Source organism: Chrysemys picta, chromosome 5 (genome assembly GCF_011386835.1).
Source record: "Chrysemys picta bellii isolate R12L10 chromosome 5, ASM1138683v2, whole genome shotgun sequence".
Taxonomy (NCBI): domain Eukaryota; kingdom Metazoa; phylum Chordata; order Testudines; family Emydidae; genus Chrysemys; species Chrysemys picta.
In genome coordinates this window covers 9825916-9853452 of record NC_088795.1, presented here as the reverse complement: position 1 = coordinate 9853452, position 27537 = coordinate 9825916, and the positions used below count along the sequence as shown (strand labels likewise).

The 27537-nt window shown below is 48.4% G+C and overlaps 1 protein-coding gene across 1 annotated transcript in view; it reads left to right on the top strand.

Moving 5' to 3' along the window:
• The window catches only part of LOC101946165 (transmembrane protease serine 11B-like protein), a 67887-nt gene extending 40380 nt beyond the window's left edge, over positions 1-27507 (top strand). Inside the window, exons 8-12 of the mRNA XM_065597430.1 lie at positions 15814-15852; positions 19908-20103; positions 20831-21090; positions 21954-22096; positions 24861-27507. Of these exons, the coding sequence (XP_065453502.1) occupies positions 15814-15852; positions 19908-20103; positions 20831-21090; positions 21954-22096; positions 24861-25022 (800 nt within the window). The 3' untranslated portion in view covers positions 25023-27507. The remainder of the gene's footprint in view (positions 1-15813; positions 15853-19907; positions 20104-20830; positions 21091-21953; positions 22097-24860) is intronic.
• Positions 27508-27537: the final 30 nt, after the last annotated feature.

Here is a 27537-nt window from a genome sequence, read left to right as displayed (position 1 = left end):
CCTGAGAAGCTGGTGTTAATCAGTCCAGGCTCCTGCGGGTGCTGGAGAAGTACACAAGAGGCTCCTCCTCCTCTCTCTCCCCGCAGCTCCTGCTGCTTTCTGTTATTCCCTCTCACCTTTTCGCCTGCCTGCCTGTTCTGTCTCTTGTGCCCTCCTTTCTCCAGCACAGCACTCCACCATCTCTGTGCACCTCGAGCAGAAAGAATACATAGGCACCCGCAGCAGACACAATTGTCTACACTCTGGGTCCTAGTGGCGCCCCCCCACAGTCTGGCACCTTAGGCGGCCACCTCAGTTCGCCTCATGGTAAGGCCAGCCCTGTTTAAGGCAGAGGTAGGTTCTAAGGAGGGATTTTAGATGAGCACAGGGTGCTGGCTTTGTGAATTTTGATAGGGAGTTCTCACACTTCAGGAGCGGCAGAGGGGAAAACACAGTAGTTGCCTGATCAGCTGCGTGTAATCAGAATCTAGTAAATGATGGGAATTGGATAAAATGATGGAAACGCTTTGTTTTTCTAACTGACAGATGCATCGTGGCCAGGACTGTTAAGATACTATAATTGCTTACAGTAACTCACTAGTTAAATGGAATCAGATTGTTCATAAATACTCAATTACAGTAAGATGACTTCTCAGAATAGGTTTTATAAAGTTATCTGATTACTTATAGGACTGAGAAGTACTGCAGATAATCTTTGGGTTGCTTTTTCTTGTCTACCCTGATCTGAGTGTAAAACAGTGATCGTAGAATATCGGGGTTGGAAGGGACCTCAGGAGGTCATCTAGTCCCACCCCCTGCTCAAAGCAGGACCAATCCCCAGACAGATTTTTGCCCCAGATCCCTACATGGCCCCCTCAAGGATTGAACTCACAACCCTGGGTTTAGCAGGCCAACGCTCAAACCACCGAGCTTGACAGCATAGTTCTAGTACTCCAAACAAAGACAATGTAAACATAAAACAATACCCTGCTCTTTCTGGGAAAGAATAATAAGAGATTCCATTTGGGATCCACGCCTTGGCAAGTAAATCGATTTTAAGCAGTTCCACTTCTAACAATCCTGACAGTGGTCACATTTATAGTATTACTTTAGAGTGACAGATGGACTTATCCAAGCCCTCCAGACCTGAGTATCCCTGTGCTTTGTAGGGAGCTGGGTGATCTGGAACGTGCGCAACCCCGATCCAAAATGTCATGTTTTGGCATTATCCCTGCAACAGGCAGAAGTGAAATCCTTTAACTGAACTCTGGGGTGTCTGAGAGTCCCGAAGAGAATCTCTGGTTTGCAGTTCAGGCCTAACTCTATTCTGAACAACACATAACGCAAAGTGCCCTATCCAGCATCAACCTTTAGAACAAAAAGGACAAGTAAATTCTGAGGGCACCAAGCTTTTGTCCAGGTTATGAGGTAACCTTACCAACTTCTGCCTCATTCCATCTTGTTTCTTGTGGTCCTTACAAAACATAAGGGTATTCCTAAGCATATTCTTAATGGCTTCTTAAAGCCAGCCTAGACCCTTTCACTGTACGTCATATACCAAAAGCCTGTGGGTTTGTGCCATAATATATAAAAAAGCAGCACTAACTGGTTGAACCCTTATTGAAAATCCAGGTCAGGTACTCATTTGCATGGCACATTAGGAGGTTCCGATAGGGAGAATGAGTAAACCTTCCTCCTAGTATCTAATCAATTTGTTGTTCAACACCGTGTCTCAACTTGTACTTGGTTCAAAACTAGCGATGCTGGGGAGCAGCTGGAATAAACTACCTAGGAGTCTGGTGCACCATCTGTGACCTTGCAGCCGTGATCAAGGGCAGCTTTGCAAAGCTGGTGTAAAAATTCACCAGCTCAGGCACAACATTTTGTTTGCCCACCTATACCAGAGTGGTGGAGACAGATATGTTGGGAAGACTGATGATATTTTACTAGTCCATTTAAAACAAAAACACCTTGCACCAAGCAAGTTGGGAAGTAGGAATTTTGCAAAGCTGAAAAAAGGGATGAATACACCAAGTGTCTACATTTTGTCTCATCATTACACACTTGAAAGGAAATAGTATTTACAGAGAAATCTGCAGAAATACATTAGTTTTGGTGGATAATGTACTGAAGATACCGCAGTTATACTTAATAATTTGTAATTGTATTTGATATTTCTGCAGCAGAAAGATAATGGTGTCTTCATACACCAGACACAGTAGAAAATACAGAGATGTCTGGAATCTCTCATCCGCTTCTGTGAGCTCCTGGGAGATATTCCAAAGCTTCCTGTCTCTTCTCGGTACTATGCCTTTTTCTACAGATGCAGCTGGAAGCCAGTCAAGCCCATATTCTTTTGTGGGCTCCAGGTAGGCCTCAGTAGCTCATAATACAAATTCTCCTGGAAGAGAAAGCAACCTAAGTCCCATTTTCACCCGATAACAAGTAAGGCAGCAGGAAGGGAAGATGCAACTTGTGGCCTAACTCTGGTGCTGAGATATAGCAGTGATAGGTGCCTAAGGCCTGGTCTACACTGGGGGGGGGGATCGATCTAAGATACGCAACTTCAGCTACGAGAATAGCGTCGCTGAAGTCGACGTATCTTAGATCGACTAAGATTGACTTACTTCGCGTCCTCGCAGCGCGGGATCAATGGCCGCCGCTCCCCCGTCGACTCCGCTTCTGCCTCTCGCCCTGGTGGAGTTAGAGAATAGATTCATTCTTCTACTGACACTTGGTGTGGAGAGGGATGTGAATCATGGCCCAATTTCGTCTTCCTTTACAGAACTGGTACCAGAAGAGAAGGTGCATACATGACCTAATTTCTTTCCCTTCTTCCCATCCTTTCTCAATCAGCAGGATTAGAAGGGGAAGCAATTCACAGCCTGATCCCCTCCCCGCTCCAGCAAGGGGACCAAAAAGGAAGGCAATTGCCAACCCATTTCCCCATCTGTGCCAGCTTGCAGGCCTTGCCAAGTGCAAAGTTGGCTATTTGCTTCTGCCTGGAAAAAAGAAACTAGCTGCAAGATTGTTGGCGCCACACCAAAGTAAGCAGAATGTATTCTCATCTGTCCCTGAGCCAGAGGTTTTGACCATGAACAACATGAGTCACAAATTGGTTTCATATAAGAAGACATCTATTATTATTTTTATTTATTTATCTACCACCCAAAACTTGCTAGACGCTTTACAAGCAGGGAGACCAGCATCTAGGAGATAGATGTTCTCACTTGTCCTGATCGGAGCCTCCTTCATTGCCATGCAGATGAGTATCTGACCTGGATTTTTGCTGAATGCTTCATTGGGTTGTGTCACAAATAGTGTATCTGGCGGCCTGCGTATTTCGACTTGGATACAAGTGACAACGACCTGGAGGAGAAAAGTAGAACATACATCCCCATTCTGAAAAATCACATGTCAAAGACTTTCTGAAAGTCCAAGTACATTATATTCACTGGATCACTCTTGTCCACATGCTTGTTGACCCCCTCAGAGAATTCTAATAGATTGGTGAGGCATGATTTCCCTTTACAAAAGCCAAGTTGACTCTTCCCCTGCAAATCATGTTCATCTATGTCTCTGATAATTCTGTTCTTTACTATATTTCAACCAATTTGCCCAGTACTGAAGTTAGGCTTACTGGCCTGTAATTGCCAGGATTGCTTCTGGAGTTGTTGTTTTTTTTAAATTGATGGCACATTAGCTATCCTCCAGTCATCTGGTACAGAATTTGAGTTCCTTCAGAACTCTTGGATGAATACCATCTAGTCCTGGTGACTTATCACTATTTAATTTATCAACTTGTTCCAAAAACATCTCCATCTAGAACAGATGCAATTATAAACTACTTATTATGGATGGTTTAATGATTATTAGATATTTCAATAAATCGTTAATCCATTGTTATAGAGTCTATCAGGTCAATAGGTTGCTTATAACTACAGTAACTCTTCACTTAATGTTGTAGTTATGTCCCTGAAAAATGCGACTTTAAGCGAAACGATGTTAAGCGAATCCAATTTCCCCATAAGAATAAATGTAAAGGGGGGGCGTTTTAGGTTCCAGGGAAATTTTTTTCACCAGACAAAAGACTAATATATATATACACACACACACACACACACACACACACACACACACACACAATTTAATACTGTACACAGCAATGATGATTGTGAGGCTTGGTTGAGGTGGTGAAGTCAGAGGGTGGGATATTTCCCAGGGAATGCCTTACTGCTAAATGATGAACTAGCACTCGGCTGAGCACTCAACAACACATGGTTGTTAATGTAACCTCACACTCTACAAGGCAGCACAAATGGAGGGAGGGGAGACAGCATGGAAGACAGAGACACACAACCTGTGAGTGTGAGAGAGACACGCTCATTGCCCCTTTAAGTACGCTGACCCAACTCTAAGTACATTGCCTCTTTAAGTAGATCAGCAAGTTGAGACAGCAGCTGCTGCCAGCAAGCTCCCTTCGTCCTGAGCCTTGTCATGTCCCCCCCCCACCCCGCTCTATGGCAATGGGGTAAGTGGGGGGCAGGAGCAGGGGGGAGGGGGACACCCTGACATTAGCACCCCTCTTCCCCTGCCCTCTCACCTCCCCTCCCAGCAAGCAGGAGGCTCCTGGGAGCAGCTCCAAGGCACAGGGCAGGAGCAGCACATGGCAGTCGGGGGAGGGACAGCTGAACTGCTGGCAATTGATAGCCTGCTGGGCAGCTGCCGCACAGGGAACTTAGGGAAGCGGGGAGCTGATAGGGGGCTGCCAATCCACCCTGGTTCCAAGTCCCCACCACCTCCCTCCAATGGGCTGCTCTTTCTGCAAGCAGTGGACAAAGCAGGCGGCTGCCAAACGACATTAGAAGGGAGCATTGCGCAACTTTAAATGACCAGGTTCTCTAATTGATCAGCAACGTAAGAACGTTAACCGGGACTACTGTACACAGTGTTGTTGTAGCCATGTCGATCCCGAGATATTAGGAGACAGTGGTTTGGCCTTGGCCCGAGAAGACAGGACAGAATAGCACAGTTGGCACTAATTGCTAGTCTGACCAACGAGGTTATGGAATAAATAAGCACCCCTTAGAGGCAGGGCTGAGGCACGCTGTGGACGATGCTGTGGATTCACTTTGTGAGGCTATCCATCCAGTTCCTTTTAGGGCCCTAACTTCACTCAAAATACATTTAAAAAAAACCCACAAAGAAGGGGAAAAAACTAAGGCCAAACTTTTCACATTATTCATAAAGCCAAGACACCTAAATCCATGTGGAAGCATACCAATAAGTGCCGAGTACCCAGCAGCTCCCATTGATTTTTATTTTTTTTATGGGTGCTGCTCATGCTCATCCCGTGTGAAAATGATGCCAGGTATTTAAGGCTCCTGAATCCTCACAGACGCTCGAATTTTAGGCCCCTAGTTTTGAAAGTCTTGGCCTTTGTCACCTAACTTTATAAACCCAAGTTTGAAAATTTTGACCTGAGCCCCAATTCTCTGCAGTGCAAAGCCTGCTTTGTGACACTCTAGTGGCTCAAAGCAGTCCTGATGCCAGCTGATCTGCTCACATGAGGAGTCCCTTTACTAGTCCTAAAGGGACCTTTGGTAGGGTTGAGCTCCTACAGTGTTTCCTATGCCCCTTCACTCCCAGCCCTCAGTATAGGGAGCATGGGCCGGGCCACTGTGCAGCCGGCAGATCCCTGTCTGCTCCCCCCCCCCCCCCCGCCGCCGCAAAAAAGTCATACTCCTACCTTAGGACATACGTTTGTGTGATTTGCAGGCACCTCCCATCATGCTGCCTTCCCCAGTGGAGAGTGGACGTGACTTTGCGTGATCTGCACAGACCTAGATTATATGGAATACTGTAAAACATGCTAAAAATGAAGCTGTACAGACATACATTAGGTTCCTTATAGACCAGGGGTCGGCAACCTTTCAGAAGTGGTGTGCCGAGTCTTCATTTATTCACTCTGATTTAAGGTTTCGCGTGCCAGGAATACATTTTAATGTTTTTAGAAGGTCTCTTTCTATAAGTCTATAATATAGAACTAAACTATTGTTGTATGTAAAGTAAATAAGGTTTTTAAAATGTTTAAGAAGCTTCATTTAAAATTAAATTAAAATGCAGAGCCCCCCGGACCGGTGGCCAGGACCCGGGCAGTGTGAGTGCCACTGAAAATCAGCCCGCGTGCCGCCTTCGGCACGCATGCCATAGGTTGCCTACCCCTTTTATAGACCTTTACACCTTCCCGGGAAGGCAAAATGTAAGTGGCCAAATTCTCCTTTCAGTTACATCCATGCGGCCCCACTGAAGGCAACAGGTATAAGTCACAGCTGAATTCGGCCCAGTATGAGGTACAGTATGTGCCACTTCCGATATAAATAACCTAGACAACTATCAGGTGCTAGAAGGGGAAGTAGAGAGAGAGAGAGACAGCTGCTTAGCAGTACAGATGAGAGACACAGATCAGTGAAAACATACCAACTGAATCGCTTCTGGCACTGGCTGGAACAAACTGGCTGATTCTTTTGTCTCCCTGATTGGTTTTGAAACCTAATGTAAGTGATGGGAATTAATTGCAGGCTTTATACTTTAGCTTTTAATAGTTAGATGTTCCTCCATCCCAAGAGTGGCAAAAAGAAAAAGAAGTCGGTGTCACTATTTGAAATTAACAAAGAGGGAATGCTGAAAACATCTTATATCTTGCATTTGTAGAGAAGAGGTGCACTTTTTTGCTGTTCACTGCATCTGGCTAGAAATCAGTAAGAAATGAATGCTCCAATTCTTCTCATTGGGTAACCCATCAAACGTTTTCAGTGGGAGCAGCTGGGCACTGAGCACTTCTGAAAATCTGGCCGTCAGTGTTTTAAATCAGTACATTTTGAATGACTATACTTTGGAAATAAACATCAATGTTATCCCTCAAAATCCGTAACATTAAAATCAAACCCTTCCAAGCCTAGTTAAGGATTTATCCTTCAGAGCGGAAGTGAACACTTATACTGTGACTGGAGCCCACAACTGGCCACTTGATCACTGATCAAAATTCATCTACCTTTATTATGCCAATAATCTTTCATTATAATGAAGAACAGAGAATCATGGTTTAAAGTCAGTCATAAATAATTTCCCCATCCCTACAAAGTAACACAGCAGCTGCACAACGACAGCAGTCTATTCCTTTAACATTGTCCTTCCCTCTGCTAATGCTCATGGAAGTTAAGACGTGTGTGTGGACAGGACGGTTTTCGTTTTTGTATCATAACATACTTTTTTTTTAACTTAATATAAGGAAATTAATTAGCCCAGGTACAGTAATTGCTGACTGCAAACAAACTGAATTCACTGAATAGATAGAAAGGAGTGTCAAGTCCACAAGCAGAATGCCACTGATATTAACACAACAGACAAGCAGTGTGATGCAAAGCCGATTTAATTCAGTAGAAAGATCCCCACTGATTGCTAGATCAGGACCCAGATATAGTAAGGTAAAGAGAAGGCAGAGGAGAGAGATGTGGATGAGGATAGGTATCGGGTGATACCCAGGTGACAGTAGGGAAGGCAGAGGAGAGGGACGTGGATGAGGATAGGTATCGGGTGATACCCAGGTGACTGTGGAGAAGGCAGAGGAGCGGGACGTGGAGGAGGATAGGTATCGGGTGGTACCCAGGTGACTGTGGAGGAGGCAGAGGAGAGGGACGTTGATAAGGATAAGTATCGGGTGGTACCCAGGTGACGGTAGAGAAGGCAGAGGAGAGGGACATGGATGAGGATAGGTATCGGTTGATACCCAGGTGATGGAAGAGAAGGCAGAGGAGAGTGAAGTGGATGAGGATAAGTATCGGGTGATACCCAGGTGACGGAAGAGAAGGCAGAGGAGAGGGACGTGGATGAGGATAGGTATCGGGTGATACCCAGGTGACGGAAGAGAAGGCAGAGGAGAGGGACATGGATGAGGATAAGTATCGGGTGATACCCAGGTGACGGTGGAGAAGGCAGAGGAGCGGGACGTGGATGAGGATAGGTATCGGGTGATACCCAGGTGACGGAAGAGAAGGCAGAGGAGAGGGACATGGATGAGGATAGGTATCGGTTGATACCCAGGTGACGGAAGAGAAGGCAGAGGAGCGGGACGTGGATGAGGATAAGTATCGGGTGATACCCAGGTGATGGAAGAGAAGGCAGAGGAGAGGGACGTGGATGAGGATAAGTATCGGTTGATACCCAGGTGACGGAAGAGAAGGCAGAGGAGCGGGACGTGGATGAGGATAGGTATCGGTTGATACCCAGGTGACGGAAGAGAAGGCAGAGGAGCGGGACGTGGATGAGGATAGGTATCGGGTGATATCCAGGTGATGGAAGAGAAGGCAGAGGAGAGCGAAGTGGATGAGGATAAGTATCGGGTGATACCCAGGTGACGGTGGAGAAGGCAGAGGAGCGGGACGTGGATGAGGATAGGTATCGGGTGATACCCAGGTGACGGAAGAGAAGGCAGAGGAGAGCGAAGTGGATGAGGATAAGTATCGGGTGATACCCAGGTGACGGAAGAGAAGGCAGAGGAGAGGGACGTGGATGAGGATAGGTATCGGGTGATACCCAGGTGACAGTAGGGAAGGCAGAGGAGAGGGACGTGGATGAGGATAGGTATCGGGTGATACCCAGGTGACGGAAGAGAAGGCAGAGGAGAGCGAAGTGGATGAGGATAAGTATCGGGTGATACCCAGGTGACGGAAGAGAAGGCAGAGGAGAGGGACGTGGATGAGGATAGGTATCGGTTGATACCCAGGTGACGGAAGAGAAGGCAGAGGAGCGGGACGTGGATGAGGATAGGTATCGGTTGATATCCAGGTGATGGAAGAGAAGGCAGAGGAGAGCGAAGTGGATGAGGATAGGTATCGGGTGATACCCAGGTGACGGAAGAGAAGGCAGAGGAGAGCGAAGTGGATGAGGATAAGTATCGGGTGATACCCAGGTGACGGAAGAGAAGGCAGAGGAGAGCGAAGTGGATGAGGATAAGTATCGGGTGATACCCAGGTGACGGTGGAGAAGGCAGAGGAGCGGGACGTGGATGAGGATAGGTATCGGGTGATACCCAGGTGACGGAAGAGAAGGCAGAGGAGAGCGAAGTGGATGAGGATAAGTATCGGGTGATACCCAGGTGACGGAAGAGAAGGCAGAGGAGAGGGACGTGGATGAGGATAGGTATCGGGTGATACCCAGGTGACAGTAGGGAAGGCAGAGGAGAGGGACGTGGATGAGGATAGGTATCGGGTGATACCCAGGTGACAGTAGGGAAGGCAGAGGAGAGGGACGTGGATGAGGATAGGTATCGGGTGATACCCAGGTGACGGAAGAGAAGGCAGAGGAGAGGGACGTGGATGAGGATAGGTATCGGGTGATACCCAGGTGATGGAAGAGAAGGCAGAGGAGAGCGAAGTGGATGAGGATAAGTATCGGGTGATACCCAGGTGACGGTGGAGAAGGCAGAGGAGCGGGACGTGGATGAGGATAGGTATCGGTTGATACCCAGGTGACGGAAGAGAAGGCAGAGGAGAGCGAAGTGGATGAGGATAAGTATCGGGTGATACCCAGGTGACGGAAGAGAAGGCAGAGGAGAGGGACATGGATGAGGATAGGTATCGGTTGATACCCAGGTGATGGAAGAGAAGGCAGAGGAGAGCGAAGTGGATGAGGATAGGTATCGGGTGATACCCAGGTGACGGAAGAGAAGGCAGAGGAGCGGGATGTGGATGAGGATAAGTATCGGGTGATACCCAGGTGATGGAAGAGAAGGCAGAGGAGAGGGACGTGGATGAGGATAGGTATCGGGTGATACCCAGGTGACGGTGGAGAAGGCAGAGGAGCGGGACGTGGATGAGGATAGGTATCGGGTGATATCCAGGTGACGGAAGAGAAGGCAGAGGAGAGCGAAGTGGATGAGGATAGGTATCGGGTGATACCCAGGTGACGGAAGAGAAGGCAGAGGAGAGTGAAGTGGATGAGGATAGGTATCGGGTGATACCCAGGGGACGGAAGAGAAGGCAGAGGAGCTGGACGTGGATGAGGATAGGTATCGGTTGATACCCAGGTGACGGAAGAGAAGGCAGAGGAGAGCGAAGTGGATGAGGATAAGTATCGGGTGATACCCAGGTGACGGAAGAGAAGGCAGAGGAGAGGGACGTGGATGAGGATAGGTATCGGGTGATACCCAGGTGACGGAAGAGAAGGCAGAGGAGCGGGATGTGGATGAGGATAAGTATCGGGTGATACCCAGGTGATGGAAGAGAAGGCAGAGGAGAGGGACGTGGATGAGGATAGGTATCGGGTGATACCCAGGTGACGGTGGAGAAGGCAGAGGAGCGGGACGTGGATGAGGATAGGTATCGGGTGATATCCAGGTGACGGAAGAGAAGGCAGAGGAGAGCGAAGTGGATGAGGATAGGTATCGGGTGATACCCAGGTGACGGAAGAGAAGGCAGAGGAGAGTGAAGTGGATGAGGATAGGTATCGGGTGATACCCAGGGGACGGAAGAGAAGGCAGAGGAGCGGGACGTGGATGAGGATAGGTATCGGGTGATACCCAGGTGACGGAAGAGAAGGCAGAGGAGAGCGAAGTGGATGAGGATAGGTATCGGGTGATACCCAGGTGACGGAAGAGAAGGCAGAGGAGAGGGACGTGGATGAGGATAGGTATCGGGTGATACCCAGGTGACGGTAGAGAAGGCAGAGGAGAGCGAAGTGGATGAGGATAAGTATCGGGTGATACCCAGGTGACGGAAGAGAAGGCAGAGGAGAGGGACGTGGATGAGGATAGGTATCGGGTGATACCCAGGTGACGGAAGAGAAGGCAGAGGAGCGGGACATGGATGAGGATAGGTATTGGGTGATACCCAGGTGACAGTAGGGAAGGCAGAGGAGCGGGACGTGGATGAGGATAGGTATCGGTTGATACCCAGGTGACGGAAGAGAAGGCAGAGGAGAGTGAAGTGGATGAGGATAAGTATCGGGTGATACCCAGGTGACGGAAGAGAAGGCAGAGGAGAGGGACGTGGATGAGGATAGGTATCGGGTGATACCCAGGTGACGGAAGAGAAGGCAGAGGAAAGCGAAGTGGATGAGGATAAGTATCGGGTGATACCCAGGTGACGGTGGAGAAGGCAGAGGAGCGGGACGTGGATGAGGATAGGTATCGGGTGATACCCAGGTGACGGAAGAGAAGGCAGAGGAGAGGGACATGGATGAGGACAGGTATCGGTTGATACCCAGGTGACGGAAGAGAAGGCAGAGGAGAGGGACGTGGATGAGGATAGGTATCGGGTGATACCCAGGTGACGGAAGAGAAGGCAGAGGAGAGGGACATGGATGAGGACAGGTATCGGTTGATACCCAGGTGACGGAAGAGAAGGCAGAGGAGAGGGACGTGGATGAGGATAAGTATCGTGTGATACCCAGGTGACGGAAGAGAAGGCAGAGGAGAGGGACGTGGATGAGGATAGGTATCGGGTGATACCCAGGTGACAGTAGAGAAGGCAGAGGAGAGGGACGTGGATGAGGATAGGTATCGGGTGATACCCAGGTGACGGAAGAGAAGGCAGAGGAGAGCGAAGTGGATGAGGATAAGTATCGGGTGATACCCAGGTGACGGAAGAGAAGGCAGAGGAGAGGGACGTGGATGAGGATAGGTATCGGGTGATACCCAGGTGACGGTAGAGAAGGCAGAGGAGAGCGAAGTGGATGAGGATAGGTATCGGGTGATACCCAGGTGACGGAAGAGAAGGCAGAGGAGAGGGACGTGGATGAGGATAGGTATCGGGTGATACCCAGGTGACGGAAGAGAAGGCAGAGGAGCGGGACGTGGATGAGGATAGGTATCGGGTGATACCCAGGTGACAGTAGGGAAGGCAGAGGAGAGGGACGTGGATGAGGATAGGTATCGGGTGATACCCAGGTGACAGTAGGGAAGGCAGAGGAGAGGGACGTGGATGAGGATAGGTATCGGGTGATACCCAGGTGACGGTGGAGAAGGCAGAGGAGCGGGACGTGGATGAGGATAGGTATCGGGTGATACCCAGGTGACGGAAGAGAAGGCAGAGGAGAGCGAAGTGGATGAGGATAAGTATCGGGTGATACCCAGGTGACGGAAGAGAAGGCAGAGGAGAGGGACGTGGATGAGGATAGGTATCGGGTGATACCCAGGTGACAGTAGGGAAGGCAGAGGAGAGGGACGTGGATGAGGATAGGTATCGGGTGATACCCAGGTGACAGTAGGGAAGGCAGAGGAGAGGGACGTGGATGAGGATAGGTATCGGGTGATACCCAGGTGACGGAAGAGAAGGCAGAGGAGAGCGAAGTGGATGAGGATAGGTATCGGGTGATATCCAGGTGACGGAAGAGAAGGCAGAGGAGCGGGACGTGGATGAGGATAGGTATCGGGTGATATCCAGGTGACGGAAGAGAAGGCAGAGGAGCGGGACGTGGATGAGGATAGGTATCGGGTGATACCCAGGTGACGGAAGAGAAGGCAGAGGAGAGTGAAGTGGATGAGGATAGGTATCGGGTGATACCCAGGTGACAGTGGAGAAGGCAGAGGAGCGGGACGTGGATGAGGATAGGTATCGGGTGATATCCAGGTGACGGAAGAGAAGGCAGAGGAGAGCGAAGTGGATGAGGATAGGTATCGGGTGATACCCAGGGGACGGAAGAGAAGGCAGAGGAGCGGGACGTGGATGAGGATAGGTATCGGGTGATACCCAGGTGACGGAAGAGAAGGCAGAGGAGAGCGAAGTGGATGAGGATAGGTATCGGGTGATATCAGGGTGACGGAAGAGAAGGCAGAGGAGCGGGACGTGGATGAGGATAGGTATCGGGTGATATCCAGGTGACGGAAGAGAAGGCAGAGGAGAGCGAAGTGGATGAGGATAGGTATCGGGTGATACCCAGGTGACGGTAGAGAAGGCAGAGGAGAGGGACGTGGATGAGGATAGGTATCGGGTGGTACCCAGGGGAAGGAAGAGAAGGCAGAGGAGCGGGACGTGGATGAGGATAGGTATCGGGTGATACCCAGGGGACGGAAGAGAAGGCAGAGGAGCGGGACGTGGATGAGGATAGGTATCGGGTGATACCCAGGTGACAGTAGGGAAGGCAGAGGAGAGGGACGTGGATGAGGATAGGTATCGGGTGATACCCAGGTGACAGTAGGGAAGGCAGAGGAGAGGGACGTGGATGAGGATAGGTATCGGGTGATACCCAGGTGACGGAAGAGAAGGCAGAGGAGAGCGAAGTGGATGAGGATAAGTATCGGGTGATACCCAGGGGACGGAAGAGAAGGCAGAGGAGCGGGACGTGGATGAGGATAGGTATCAGGTGATACCCAGGGGACGGAAGAGAAGGCAGAGGAGCGGGACGTGGATGAGGATAGGTATCAGGTGATACCCAGGGGACGGAAGAGAAGGCAGAGGAGCGGGACGTGGATGAGGATAGGTATCGGGTGGTACCCAGGGGATGGAAGAGAAGGCAGAGGAGCGGGACGTGGATGAGGATAGGTATCGGGTGATACCCAGGGGACGGAAGAGAAGGCAGAGGAGAGGGACGTGGATGAGGATAGGTATCAGGTGATACCCAGGTGACGGAAGAGAAGGCAGAGGAGAGCGAAGTGGATGAGGATAAGTATCGGGTGATACCCAGGGGACGGTGGAGAAGGCAGAGGAGAGGGACGTGGATGAGGATAGGTATCGGGTGGTACCCAGGGGATGGAAGAGAAGGCAGAGGAGCGGGACGTGGATGAGGATAGGTATCGGGTGGTACCCAGGTGACAGTAGGGAAGGTAGAGGAGAGGGATGTGGATGAGGATAGGTATCGGGTGATACCCAGGGGACGGAAGAGAAGGCAGAGGAGCGGGACGTGCATGAGGATAGGTATCGGGTGATACCCATGGGACGGAAGAGAAGGCAGAGGAGAGGGATGTGGATGAGGATAGGTATCGGGTGATACCCAGGTGACAGTAGGGAAGGCAGAGGAGAGTGAAGTGGATGAGGATAGGTATCGGGTGATACCCAGGTGACGGAAGAGAAGGCAGAGGAGAGCGAAGTGGATGAGGATAAGTATCGGGTGATACCCAGGTGACGGAAGAGAAGGCAGAGGAGAGGGACGTGGATGAGGATAGGTATCGGTTGATACCCAGGTGACGGAAGAGAAGGCAGAGGAGCGGGACGTGGATGAGGATAGGTATCGGTTGATATCCAGGTGATGGAAGAGAAGGCAGAGGAGAGCGAAGTGGATGAGGATAGGTATCGGGTGATACCCAGGTGACGGAAGAGAAGGCAGAGGAGAGCGAAGTGGATGAGGATAAGTATCGGGTGATACCCAGGTGACGGAAGAGAAGGCAGAGGAGAGGGACGTGGATGAGGATAGGTATCGGGTGATACCCAGGTGACAGTAGGGAAGGCAGAGGAGAGGGACGTGGATGAGGATAGGTATCGGGTGATACCCAGGTGACGGTAGAGAAGGCAGAGGAGAGCGAAGTGGATGAGGATAGGTATCGGGTGATACCCAGGTGACGGAAGAGAAGGCAGAGGAGAGGGTCGTGGATGAGGATAGGTATCGGGTGATACCCAGGTGACGGTAGAGAAGGCAGAGGAGAGCGAAGTGGATGAGGATAGGTATCGGGTGATACCCAGGTGACGGAAGAGAAGGCAGAGGAGAGGGACGTGGATGAGGATAGGTATCGGGTGATACCCAGGTGACGGAAGAGAAGGCAGAGGAGCGGGACGTGGATGAGGATAGGTATCGGGTGATACCCAGGTGACAGTAGGGAAGGCAGAGGAGAGGGACGTGGATGAGGATAGGTATCGGGTGATACCCAGGTGACAGTAGGGAAGGCAGAGGAGAGGGACGTGGATGAGGATAGGTATCGGGTGATACCCAGGTGACAGTAGGGAAGGCAGAGGAGAGGGACGTGGATGAGGATAGGTGTTGGGTGATACCCAGGTGACAGTAGGGAAGGCAGAGGAGAGCGAAGTGACGGTAGATACCTAGGTGTAGGTTGCTGTTCAAGAGTCATTGGACAACTTCAAAATGTTATTGAACAGGTGAGTTTTTCCACTGGCCTGCAAGTAACCAGAAACGGGTCTCTGGTTAGAAAGTGGGTGTTGTAGCCAGGGGACTATATTGATGTTTGTGGGCCTGACCCTGTGCCCATTAACATCACTGACAACCTTTACACAGACTTCTGTGAGTGCTGAATCACACCATAGATATGGTGTAATGAATTGGGGGTGGAGGGTATTTCAACAGTGCCATCAATGCCCTACAGGGACACACCAAATTATTAGTATTCATTTTATTTATTTATTTCAGCCTCCAAAAGTGTACCAGGCACCTCCCAGTCCAAATAAGAAGCTGCGGGAGCAGCTCCTCAGGTGGTGCAGGTTGTCTTAGCTCCATTGAAGTCGGAGCCAACGCTGACAAACTACACCCACTGGGGAGCTGCGCCGTGGCCCCTGCCACGAAGAGCTCACAGTCTCAGGGCCAGATTGTGTCTGACCCTTATGCTGCTGCAGAGTGTGATGCGGGAGAGCATACGGAGCCTTCTGCAGTGCCCAGGCCGTGCTCTGGTCCAGAGGAGATGGCTGGCTGCTTAGAGAGAGACCAAGCTGTACCCCATCAGGGGATATAATAATGGTGCACAGCAGGAAATATTCCACCTCCAAGTGATTCCTCTGTAGCAGTTCAGCTCCACCCCACCCTTTACTATGGACTGGGCCTAATTTAAGCTGCATTCATAGGTTAAAAACCCCTGGCTGTGCTGAACTCACTCTGTTTGTTTGTTTATTTCAGATATGAGGAGAGAGAGCGCTGAAACCCTCTTCAGTGACTGTAAGTGAAAGCACTGCATGCTTGGCAGTTCTCTGACTGTTTTATTTTTCTGGCCCTTTAAAAAGCTTCCTCTTTTTCTCTTGAATGAAGTTGACCTTACACTTTACACAGAGTCTTGCACTGTCATGGGGGATGCATCGTCCCAATTCCTTCAGGTTTTACTAGGGTGACCATATTTCCCAAACGGAAAACGGAACACCACCCGGGGCTCGCCTGAGCCTCCCACCCTGCGGGGGGCTTGCCTGAAGGAGGCATCCACATTCTCCAGAGTCTGGCAGATCTGAGCTGATCTGACTCCATTACGCTGTTGTCTGCTGTGCCATTGATGAAGTTGGATGCCTTTAGAATCGCAGAGGGAGTCTTCTCACCTGTTCCAGGTACTCAGCCTTATGGGACAGAGCGTCAGTCTTCCCATTTCAGATTCCTGGGCAATAGGCAACTATGAAGTCAAACTGGATGAAGAAGAGGGACCAGTGGAACTGTTGTTGGTTGAAGTATCTGGTTCCTCGAAGATATTCCAGGTTTTTATGGGCTGTGAGCACTTGGACAGGAAACCTGGCCACTTCCAGTAGAAACAACATTCCCCTCTCTCTACTACTTGGGTTTCCAAGGGTGAACTGGACTCCTTTTCACAGAAGAGTGCTCAGAGGAGCAACTAGTCTGGAAAATCCCTCAATGAATCACCGGTAGAAGTTAGCACAGCCTAGGAACCATTGGACCCCACTGGTGTCCTTTGCTGCAGCACAGTCGGAGGTGATGGCCACGTTGCATGGGTCCCTGGTTATTCCCTCAGAGGAGATAATGTAACCAAAGAATTCTATTGTATCCTGGTCACACTTGCATATTTTGGGCTTTGCATATAGATGGCATTGGCAAAGTCTAGGATGCCGTGGACATGCTGATCAAGAGAAGCCTGATTGTCAGAAAAGATGAGTATGTCGTCCAGATAAATGACTACGTGGCAGTCTAATGCATCTCTGAAGATATTGTTTATGAAGTACTGAAATGTTTCTGGGGCACTGCACAGGCCGAATGGCATGACCAAGCACTCAGTGTCTGTCCCACGTATGGAAGTTGGTCTTCCACTCATCTCCCTCTCTATTTGGGACAAAGTTATATTTTACTGCAAAGTAAAAACCTTTGCAGAGCGGAGTCTTTTGTAAAAGCACGTTAATGAGAGGGAGAGGACGTTGATTTCGAATTGGGACTCTGTTTAACAGCCGATAGTCAACACAAGGCCTTATTGATCCATCTTTTTTCTTCACAAAGAAAATTGGAGCCCCGGCTGGAGACATGGAAGGATGGATAAACCACATTTGTAGATATTCCTGGAGGTAGTCATGGAGAGCCTGACGTTCTGGCTCCGAAAGGAAGCAGATGCGGACAAAGGGGATTGGAGTGGGCTGAACGTTGATGGGACAGTTACAGCTGCAATGGAGTGACAGAGCATCTGCATTCTGTTTCTCAAACATATTGGCAAAATCCTTATATTTAAGTGGTAACTTGGAGGCAGTGGACTGGACTGCAGTGGGTAACAAGACTCCCTGGGGATTAACCTGCTCAGACTTGGAATCTCGAGGAAGGCTCCCAGTCTACGGTCCCCATATTTGGATTCCAGGGACAGAATTGTTGGCAATGTGGGAAGCCGAACAGTATTGTGCCTGCCTGCCAATGAATGCATGGATCATAAGAAGTGTCCAGGGCATGCTGAGAACAACTGGAAAATGTGGTGCTCAGATAAGGGCAAACTGAAGGGTTTCTTGGTGACCCCGAAGAGTCCCCACCTGCAGGGGTGTGGTCTGGGGGGTAACTGGGCCTGATGAAATGAGCGAGCCATCAATAGATTCCACCAAGTCTGGAGTGTCCTTGCGTTGGGCGGGGATCTGATGTACTCATACGAAGTCCTGATCCATGAAGTTGCCGGAGGCATCAGAATCTACCAGCGCCTCCAGGTGGACGTTGGAGATGGAGGGGTGCGGGATTGCAGAGGGAGTTGCAGATGTGTCAGTACACACCTGGTCATTGTCAGCGTATCAGCAGACAGGTACGGATGCTGGGTACCGATAAGAGGCAGAGAGCGCCACCCCCACCCAGACTCCCTCCTGGGGGCTGCAGCTTGGCATTCCCTGACCTGGGTGCAGAGTGGACCTTGGCAGGGCAGCCCAATGCGAAGTGTCCTGGTCTTCCACAGTACAGGCATAGCCACAATGCTCAATGCTGCATTTTCTCTGTTGAGCTGCATGGGTTCGGGCTGTGGGGAAAGCACTGAAGGTTGATGGGCTGGAGACAGGAGGACTGGCAGGAGCTGGGAAGCTGAACTTCTTTCTTGGCTGCGTTCCATCAGGCAGTTGTCAGTCTTTATGCTGAGGTCAATCAGGACATCCATAATGGGTGGGGAGTCCACTCGTGTGAGCTCATCTTTGATGTCATCATTTAGGCTGAAGCAGAAATGATAATACTGCGCGGCCTCGTTCCATTCAGTCTCTGCTACCAAGCAGTGGAACTCTGGGGCATACTTAGCAACGTGCTGAGGTCGCTGCTGTGACGCCCGAAGGGTACTCTCGGCTCTACGCTCGAAGATCGTGGCCACGGCATGAATGAAGGCTTCAAGCTGGCCCAGGAGTGGGCTTGCTTTCTCTAGGAGTGGGAATGCCCAGGCCAGAGCTTCCCCAGTCAGCCGGCTAATAATGAGCTCCACTCTGCATTGGTCAGTGGGGAACAACTGCGGGCGCAGCAGAAATAGGAGCAGGGAAAGATTGGCCAGGAGGGATCTGTACTAGCCACTGGTCTGGACCCCTTGTCAGTCTAGTTCCCCTGTTTTAGAATTTGGGCTGCTCAAACTGTCAGGAGACCAGGTCATAGGCAGTCAGAGCAGGAGTCAGACCTAGTGGTTGGAGGCCGAATTCCAGAGTCTGGGGTCAAAACAGGGTCGGCGTCAGAGCTGGGGATTGGAACTGAAGTCAGAGTCCGAATGACAGAGCCAAAGGTTGAGGCAGAGTTGGAGTCAGGAGTCGGAGCTGAGGATCGGAACCAGATGACCAGGAGTCAGGGAAGGGCAGGAGCAAGGTTGGGACAGGATGGGAACAAGGCTGGTCAGGGTCTCGGCTGGAGCTGTGGAAGAGCAGAGCAGGAGCAGGGCTCGGAGAGATGGGTGCAGGGAGACAGAGAGTCTGTGAACATGTGTGTTAAGCAGCCAGCAAGCTACTGCTGCTGCTAGGGTTAAGAACCGGCCTTCTGGCTTTCTCAGCCAGTCAGGCAGGGCAGTCCATCAGGCAGCCTAGGGTGTCAGGAGTACTGAACAGGTGCAGCTGAAGGCCTTATGCCTGACAGACCGTCAGCTACTCCTGGATTTCCAGGTAGTAGCAGAAGCCAAGAATCTTGTCTTTGTCTCCTCTTGGCAAAGAGCTTGTCACCTTTCCTGTCAGATGCACACCTCGCTATGGTTATCCATGCCTTTGTCACTTCCGGCTTGGATTAGTGCAACATGCTCTACTTGGGGCTACGCTCAAGAACCATTTGGAAACTTCGCCTGGTGCAAATGGCAGCTGCCAGTTTCTATAGCAGTGTTTCACTGAGAGAGCATTGCATACACGCTCCATATGTTGCACTGTCTTCCAAGTCATGTCTGGCTGAAATTCAAGGTGCTGCTTTTTCTGTAAAATACTACATGGTGTGGGTCCCATCTGTCTTAGAGAGGCGCAACTGAGCAACTTATCCCAGCAACTGAGACCAGCTGTGACATTCAAACCGACACTCCTTGGAGGCGGGGTGAAGGGCTCTCGACTCTAGAATTTGCTCCTCTTAGTCATGCAACTGAGCCTGAGTCTGTTGAACTTCATGGCTCTCCACAAGCCTCATCTGTTCTCTCAGACTTTTACTTGAGGTGGGTGTGGACAGCCTCCATATCAGGGCGTGTTTTGAGTTTGACATTATGTCATTACAGTGTCTAATTGCATGTTATCTTACGGTACATTTTGTACATGTGCCTAGAGGCATCAAGAGGCACAATTAGTACATTGAGAAATGACTTATTTTCTCTCTCCCCATTTTGACAGTCTGTGGGTTACGACAGAATAGATCATCAAAATCAAAATCGTCATCAACGTCCGAAAGAGTAGTCGGAGGGTTGGCTTCTGCAGAGCTTGGGGATTGGCCGTGGCAAGCGAGTTTACGGCAGAACAACATCCACCGTTGTGGTGCAACGCTGATCAGCAACACGTGGCTTCTGTCTGCAGCTCACTGCTTTAGAAAGTAAGTTCCCAGCTCTGAAAGAGACGGCAGTAAGATGTGGTATGTACTGACCTGCACATCAAATGGTGCTCCATTCAGACCCAATGCCAAGCCCCGGAAGGGCCGTAGTAAAGTTGCAGCGTTTCAGGCAGAGAGCGGTGACCGTTCTTTTTGAAGCTTGAGAAAATAGTTCCTGAGGAAAAGGCTCTGGAAGATGCTCCAAAGGAAGCGGCTCTGGTTAGGTAGAGCAAGAGGAATGACTTCGTGCTATCACAGCTTGGCCCAAATATACATGTTTTTTGAGCCATTAGGTCACCTTACCCCTTTCCTTCTATGGACAGCGGTGTGTGGTGTTCCCTGGAGCAGAGGTTAGAATTTGATGGTTCCATCACTCCTTTTTTGAATAGCCAAGGAGACAGTGAAGACTCATTGCTTCGGAAGGGTGTGGCAATATAAAAACTGGAATAGATTAAGGGTCAGCAAATGGCAAGGCAAGCACCTCTGGTTACCTGCTGTAGTGTGCTGTATTCGCTTTGTGTATTGGGAAGCTACCTGGCCACATTTATGATTTGGCCAGTGAGTAATACAGATGGGATGGTGCAGGCCCAATTCCCCATTCCACCAAGATCTTCCGAGGCTTTTGTAAGGAAGTATGGGTGAGGTTTTGAGCTACATACACTGGACCAGATTTAGAGACCTTTATCTCCATGGCTTAAATATATCTACAAAGTTCTTTCATCTTTTCCAGAGCAAATAACCCACGTCTATGGACTGTTACCTTTGGAACTCTTTTAAGACCTTCAAGAATGAAACGCTTTGTCAAAGCTATTATTGTCCATGAAAAGTACCGTTATCCAGCACACAACTATGATATAGCTATCGTGAAACTCTCGAAAGGAGTTGATTTTACAAATACCGTACATCGCGTCTGTCTGCCAGATCCATCTCAGATTTTCCCATATAATTCTGACGCTGTCATCACAGGCTGGGGAGCACTGAGCGACGATGGTGAGTGCCTCCGTCTGCAAAAAAAAAAAAATAACATCTGACGTTTTACATTAATGATGAGTCCAACTAACTGTTTAAGTGAGAGCAGCTGTGTGGCCACATCTTGTTTAATCCTTGCAAAAAATTCATAGATTTGTGTAACTATAAGAAACACATTCTGCATTTACTTGCTCTCTAATGTTGGGTTGGAAAAAGACAAAGCTGCCAGCCACTGAAACAGAAACTGGGGAGGAGTCTGACATTCTGTTTCTGTCCATACATTTGAGATTGCAAGCTCTTTGTGGCAGGCACTGTCTAGCAATGTGTTTGTACAGTGAATATGACAACAGGGTGCTGACCTTGATTGGGGTTTCCCCAAACCTTTGTGAGATATGTATTATAACCCATGGAGCAGGGGTGCAAACGGAGCTGGAGATCGGTGGCTTACTCAAGTTCACACAGTCAGAACAAAACTAGCCATAGAACTAGCCATCTTGGCTCCGTGTCACCTGCTGAAATTATTAGCCTCTGCTCCATTGTATGGTACTGTACTCAGGAGTAAATCGACTGTGGTAGGCCTCCTCTCCCACCTCAGTGATACCGCTCCTATGTCCTCATATGAGAGTGTGCCATCTTAATCAGTGACTCACAGCTCTTTACTATGGAACCCTTCAAGCCCTTCCTACAAAGTAATGTTGATTATAATGTATGTACAACTCCTCCCGTATATTACTTCAATCTATGAAAAGTGGTACAAGCTGGAGCAACTCTATGTCTTCTTAGCCCAGCCCAGCACTCTCACCCATGAACAGATGCTAAATGCTCCTTCCACATCTTAGCTAGTGCAAAGGATTTATATTTGTAGAGTCATTTTTTCCCTTCAGGCCCGAGTCCTAATGTTCTCCAGGAAGCAACAGTGAAACTCATAGACTCAAACACTTGCAATAGGAAAGAAGTGTACGATGGGGTCATCACACCTGGGATGTTGTGTGCTGGATACTTGGAAGGAGGAGTAGATGCCTGTCAGGTAGGTCTAAGCTCAATACTGAGAACTAGTAGGGAAAATGACTTTAAATGATTAAATATAGTGATCCCCAAATCTTAACCAATACTGTGTCTGCTCCTTCCCTGGGTTCTTTGTTTATATGGGTTCTGATTCAACCAAGACTCTGGCAAAGAGGTTTGTAAAATAAAACATTTTTTACCTGCAGTTTAGCACATAAAACTCATATTAACAGAACTAGGAGAGTACTTGTAAAATTCAAAAGTGCCAGATGGAACTGGAGCCCTGTAATTCAAAGTTGGCTGGTGCCCAATCTTTATCTCCCATCATGGCCTGCACAGTTTGTCACTCCCCACCAGCTCCCACAAGTATTGCCATCTCCTGGCTTCCCCGTGTCGCTGCTTCAGCCTTCCTCCATCCCCACCCTGCAGCTATTGACTTCTTGTTGGCAAGTGATTTGTTTTCTGCTAGGAAGTGGGCCTGATTCCCATTTACATTCAGGCTCTGCTCTATAAAGGCGCCTTAATGTGAGAGTAAATTGTTATGCTGGAGCTAGTCATGACAGCAGAGTTAAGATGAATTATAGTTATGCCTATTTTAAGGCCCTTTTGCACTGCTAGAGTGCAATAAAGTGGCCATACGATAAATGAGAATCTGTCCCGTAAGGAACAAATTACTTTGTACTCTCTCTCTGCTAGCTTTGACGCTGAGTGATCCCTGACCTGCTTTTTTCCAGATAATAAAAATGAGGCATCATCTGAGATGTCAAACATTAAAAAATTCAACAGCAGCAGGCAGCCAGGACCAGACAGTAACCGTTCAAGAATTCTGAAGGAGTTTAGGAATGAAGTGGCTGAGCAATCGCTTATTAAAATGTGCAATCACTCATTAAAATCAGTTTCTGGTCTGGAGAGCAGCAAATGTACCTGTCTTTTTTTAAAAGGTGCTAAGGCATTACGGAGCAGTGAGACAGCTTCAGGACCAGGAAAACTGGTTGAAACAATAATTAAAGATTGTTCTAAAACAACAAGATGTACATGGGATGCTGCAACGTTTGACGTGCAGACTGCCAGGATCATATCCAAACAAAAACTATCTCCATGGCAATATTTTTAACATTTCTATTGAGGTTCTGGAAAGTTCATTGAAATGTTGAGTCTAAATACTTAACAGCTCCCCATTATGGCCCCAATCCTGCAAAGAGTTCTGCATGTGCTTAATTTTATGCATATGAGTATTCCCATTCAATTCAATGTGCATGAAATTATTATATGCAAAAGTCTTTGCAGGATTGGGGCCTAAATATCTTCAGTCCAGATAACCTAGTTCCTGTGTTCCCATTCTACTCCACATAGAAAAGGGCTGTCATTTATATCTTTCAGTAAAGTTGGGGAGGGGAAGGGAATATATTCCCTGTTATACCAGAACTAACTTGCCTGAAATCCCGTAAACGTCCCAGACCAATCTGATTTATGTGTGATGCTATTTACACAGTGTCTGAATTTAAAATCTGAAAGAGGCTAATGTGTTTAACATGTAAAGAAATGTCATCAACTTAAAAACCACAGTTCTGACTGAAAACTTCGTTTTAACCTACTATAGTTACAAGTAACACCTAAGATTGTTTAGAAGGGAAAGGATTGCGGGGAAAATATTGTTCTTGTTCCGTTTGCTGTGCGCGTTTGACAGCACTTTGTGTAGAGCTGTTTTACTGTTTCCCCTGAAAGACTCCCTCTGATTTCAGTGGGCTTGAGATTAAGTCCTTAGTCAGGTTCCCCTGTTGAGAGAGAAACTTAACAAATTATAATTGGGAAATGGGATTGTAAAACCACAGAAACTGGCAGGGGGGCTCCTTGGCTGGCAAAGAACCACAGCTTATCGTGTAGGGCAGTGGCTCTCAACCTTTCCAGACGACTGTACCCCTTTCAACAGTCTGATTTGTCTTGTGTACCCTCAAGTTTCACCCCACTTCAAAACGACTTGCTTACAAAATCAGACATAAAAATACAAGTGTCACAGCACACTGTTACTGACACATTGCTGAACTTCCTCATTTTTACCATATAATTATAAAATAAATCAAATGGAATATAAATATTGTACTTACGGTTCAGTGTATCTTATATAGTGCAGGTTAAACAAGTCCTTGTCTGTATGAAATTTTAGTTTGTACTGACTTTGTTAGCGCTTTTTATGTAGCCTGCCGTAAAACTAGGCAAATATTTAGTGAGTTGATGTAACCCCGGAAGATCTCTGAGTACCCCCCGGGGTAGGCGTACCTCTGGTTGAGAACCAGTGCTGTAGGGCACATCTGCACGGCAAATAAAGGTGTGAGTGTAGCATGGGTAGACATGCCCATGGTAGCTTTAGTCTAGCTAGTGTGGATAACAGTAGTAGTGAAGACGTGGTGGCACGGGCTTCGGCGCAGACTAGCCATCTCAGTACAAGCCCACCAGGGACTCCGGATACCTACTCTGGTTGCTGGCCCACGCTGAAGTTGGTGTCGCCACATCTTCACTACTGTTGTTATCCGTGCTAGCTAGATTAAAACTCACATGGGTATGCCTACCTGTGCTCCAATCATACCTTCATTTGCGGGATAGATGTACCCTTAGTTTTTGGAAAGTGACTAAGTTCCAGGTTGATGGTGTTCCTTTAAATAATGCTCTCTTCCCATCTTCCATCAAAGGAAGCTGTCCCTTTCCACACCCTATTGCCTGTGAAAATAGCTATATTTTCCTTTCTGGTACACTCAATTTCTTTTTTCTCTTTTTTCCTCCTCTCGTAGGGTGACTCTGGTGGCCCACTGGTTAGTCCAGATTCTAGAGGAATGTGGTACCTCGTGGGAATAGTGAGCTGGGGAGATGAATGTGCTAAACCAAATAAGCCGGGAGTCTACACACGAGTGACTTACTATCGGGACTGGATCACCTCAAAAATTGGCCTCTAATGCAGCAGAAGTCACAACTGGACTAAGCTACACAGGCTGTATGCAGGTCATACTTGTCTGTAACTCTACAAGGTGTCATTTAATCTATATATCCCTACATCAATTCCTGTCCAAAACAAGCGCGAGCTTCGCTGCTGGAGATGCCATAGCCCCTTGTGAATTTACACTGAATGTGTGAGATCACCTGCCTCCTCTCCAAACTCCGAACCACTCTGGCCTATTAGAGGAAAGGAAAGCCCCCATCAAAATGAAAAAAAGCTGCTGATTTATTTATTTTACTAGTTAAAAAGTGTATGTACTTTCCCCAGGAAAGGAGAGTTACCTGTCCCAAGGTCTGATGATTCCCCCAGCCTTGCTACCCTCCTCCTCCTCCACTGGGGCCCAAAGTCTTAGCCACTTTTATTCTAGCCAGGCAAGGCTGGACAGTTCCTCCTTTCAGAGCCTATCAGCACAGTTCACCAATCACAGGACACTGGTTGCAATTAAGACTCAGGGCATTTCCCTCCAGTTGCTGAGTGCCTGGCCTCCCCCACTGCTCCAGAACATTGAATGAGGAGGACTAGAAATAAACTAGAGTATACAGCATGGCAGTGCAGGGTCCTGGCGCTAGGGCACTGCACATAATCTTAAACTGCAACATCACTGCTGACCTCAGAACTCTGTTGGAACCAAAGGCAGGTAGCACTACCTTCTCCTGCAACAGTAAGTAGCGCTGTGCCAGTGAGTACATAACTTGGATGTGACGCCACCTTCAGCTCTCTTGAGGAAGCCAGGGACTACGATGAGGGGTCATGGCTGCTGTGAAGAAACTTCAGAGGGAGTTTTGGAGCTCCCAAGAGAATCTAACAGTCCCCAGAGCCCACAGTCAGAGGTTCGAAGGGGTAGTCAGAGTCTGGGGAAGTCACAAGAATCAGGACTAAGGGCAGAGCCTAGCTAAGATGAAGGAGGATTTCAGTGACTCCAAAAGTAGATTCCTGGGAGGGAAAATCTGTCATGCGGGTATAAAGTATATTTTTAATAGCAACTCAATGGACTCAGTGAAGCACAGATTATCTTTAATTTTTTAAAAATCTTTATTACAGTTGGATGCTGCTGCTCCATTAATGTACCTCTAGGCTGACTTCTCTCAGTCTGCACAATGTTCTTGAATTGCCTCAAACACACGCTCTATCCTATTTTGGTGCTTATTGTGCAATAGCAATGCAGTTTATTTTTTTTAAAGAACGGGGAGGAAAATCGGATTGCAGAAAAGATTCCCCCACCCTTTTTGTTCAGGCGCTCATCTAGATGTTTGTGAAAGGGGAACAAATGCTCACCATAAATTAGAGCTTTAAGTAAAGATATCCTGGACAATTCTGAGCCTCCGGCTCACTGAAAAGAAAGACCTGTGTGCTTGGCTTCCTACTGCACTGGTGGATTTATCCCTGCCAAGGATGACCATTATCCTGACTCAGAAGGCTACAACTAAAGGGTAATTTTAAACATTAAGAATAGGCCAGAGGGGACATTCAAAAGGAAATTCCCTGGGGATGACCCCTCTGCTCCAGCACAAGAACTTTACCACCCACCCCTTCAAATGATAATACACTTTTAAAAAAATGCCATGATGCATAACACTGGTAGTAAAGGATCCCAGATGCATAATGCTCGCCTTCCCACCTCCAAATCCCCCTGGGACTCACCACTGCCACGAGGCACCAAAGTAAGTCCGGTTGCTCCTCCTCCTGTCTCTGGTTGGCCAGGAGAAGCAGCTGGTGGTGTAAAATACAGAGGATCGGCATGGGGATTGAGAGAAGCTGCAAATCTCCTACTGCCGAAGAGCTTTTCAAAGTTCCCTGCTTTCTTTTCTGCCCACATCTTCACACCCAAGCATCACAGTGGCCCTTGATGACTGAAGCTGGTGGGAGTTGCAGGGTGCTCAGCACTGTATGATAGGTCAAACCACTCACTTGGGTGTCTAAATATGGATTCAGGAGCCTAACTCTAGGCCCCCATTTTTTGAAAATCTTGGCTTATTTTCAGATATTTTTCACACTTAATTAGTGTTGAGAAGGTTTTCCTGTCTCTTGAGCCATTCTACTTTGGTCTGAACAAAATGGGTGCAATGAATCTCCACTTTTTAAATGGCGGCATTTCTATTCTGATTTGCCATGTCATTTTAAATTCTTTTTCTTTCTCTGCCAGTCAACTACAAAAGATATCATGGGATATTCAGGGTTGGGTCAAATCCAACAGGTCTGTTACCTTCACTTATTGGCAAAGGTGGCTCATCATGCACTTTTCTGTTGCGGCTCCTTTTCAGCTAAGATGTCATTCTGGGCCAAATCCGGTACTCAAGGAAGAGATCCAATGGGAGTTTGATCAGGATCTCTATGAACAGTGTTCTCAGTCAGTGTGTCCTGACCACATTATTGACAGGGAACAAGGGAGGGAAGGAATTTCTCATCTCCAGAAGGAACATCAGGTTATACAATAAAATAAAAAATCATGGGCCACATTTTCCAAAGGGCAGCCT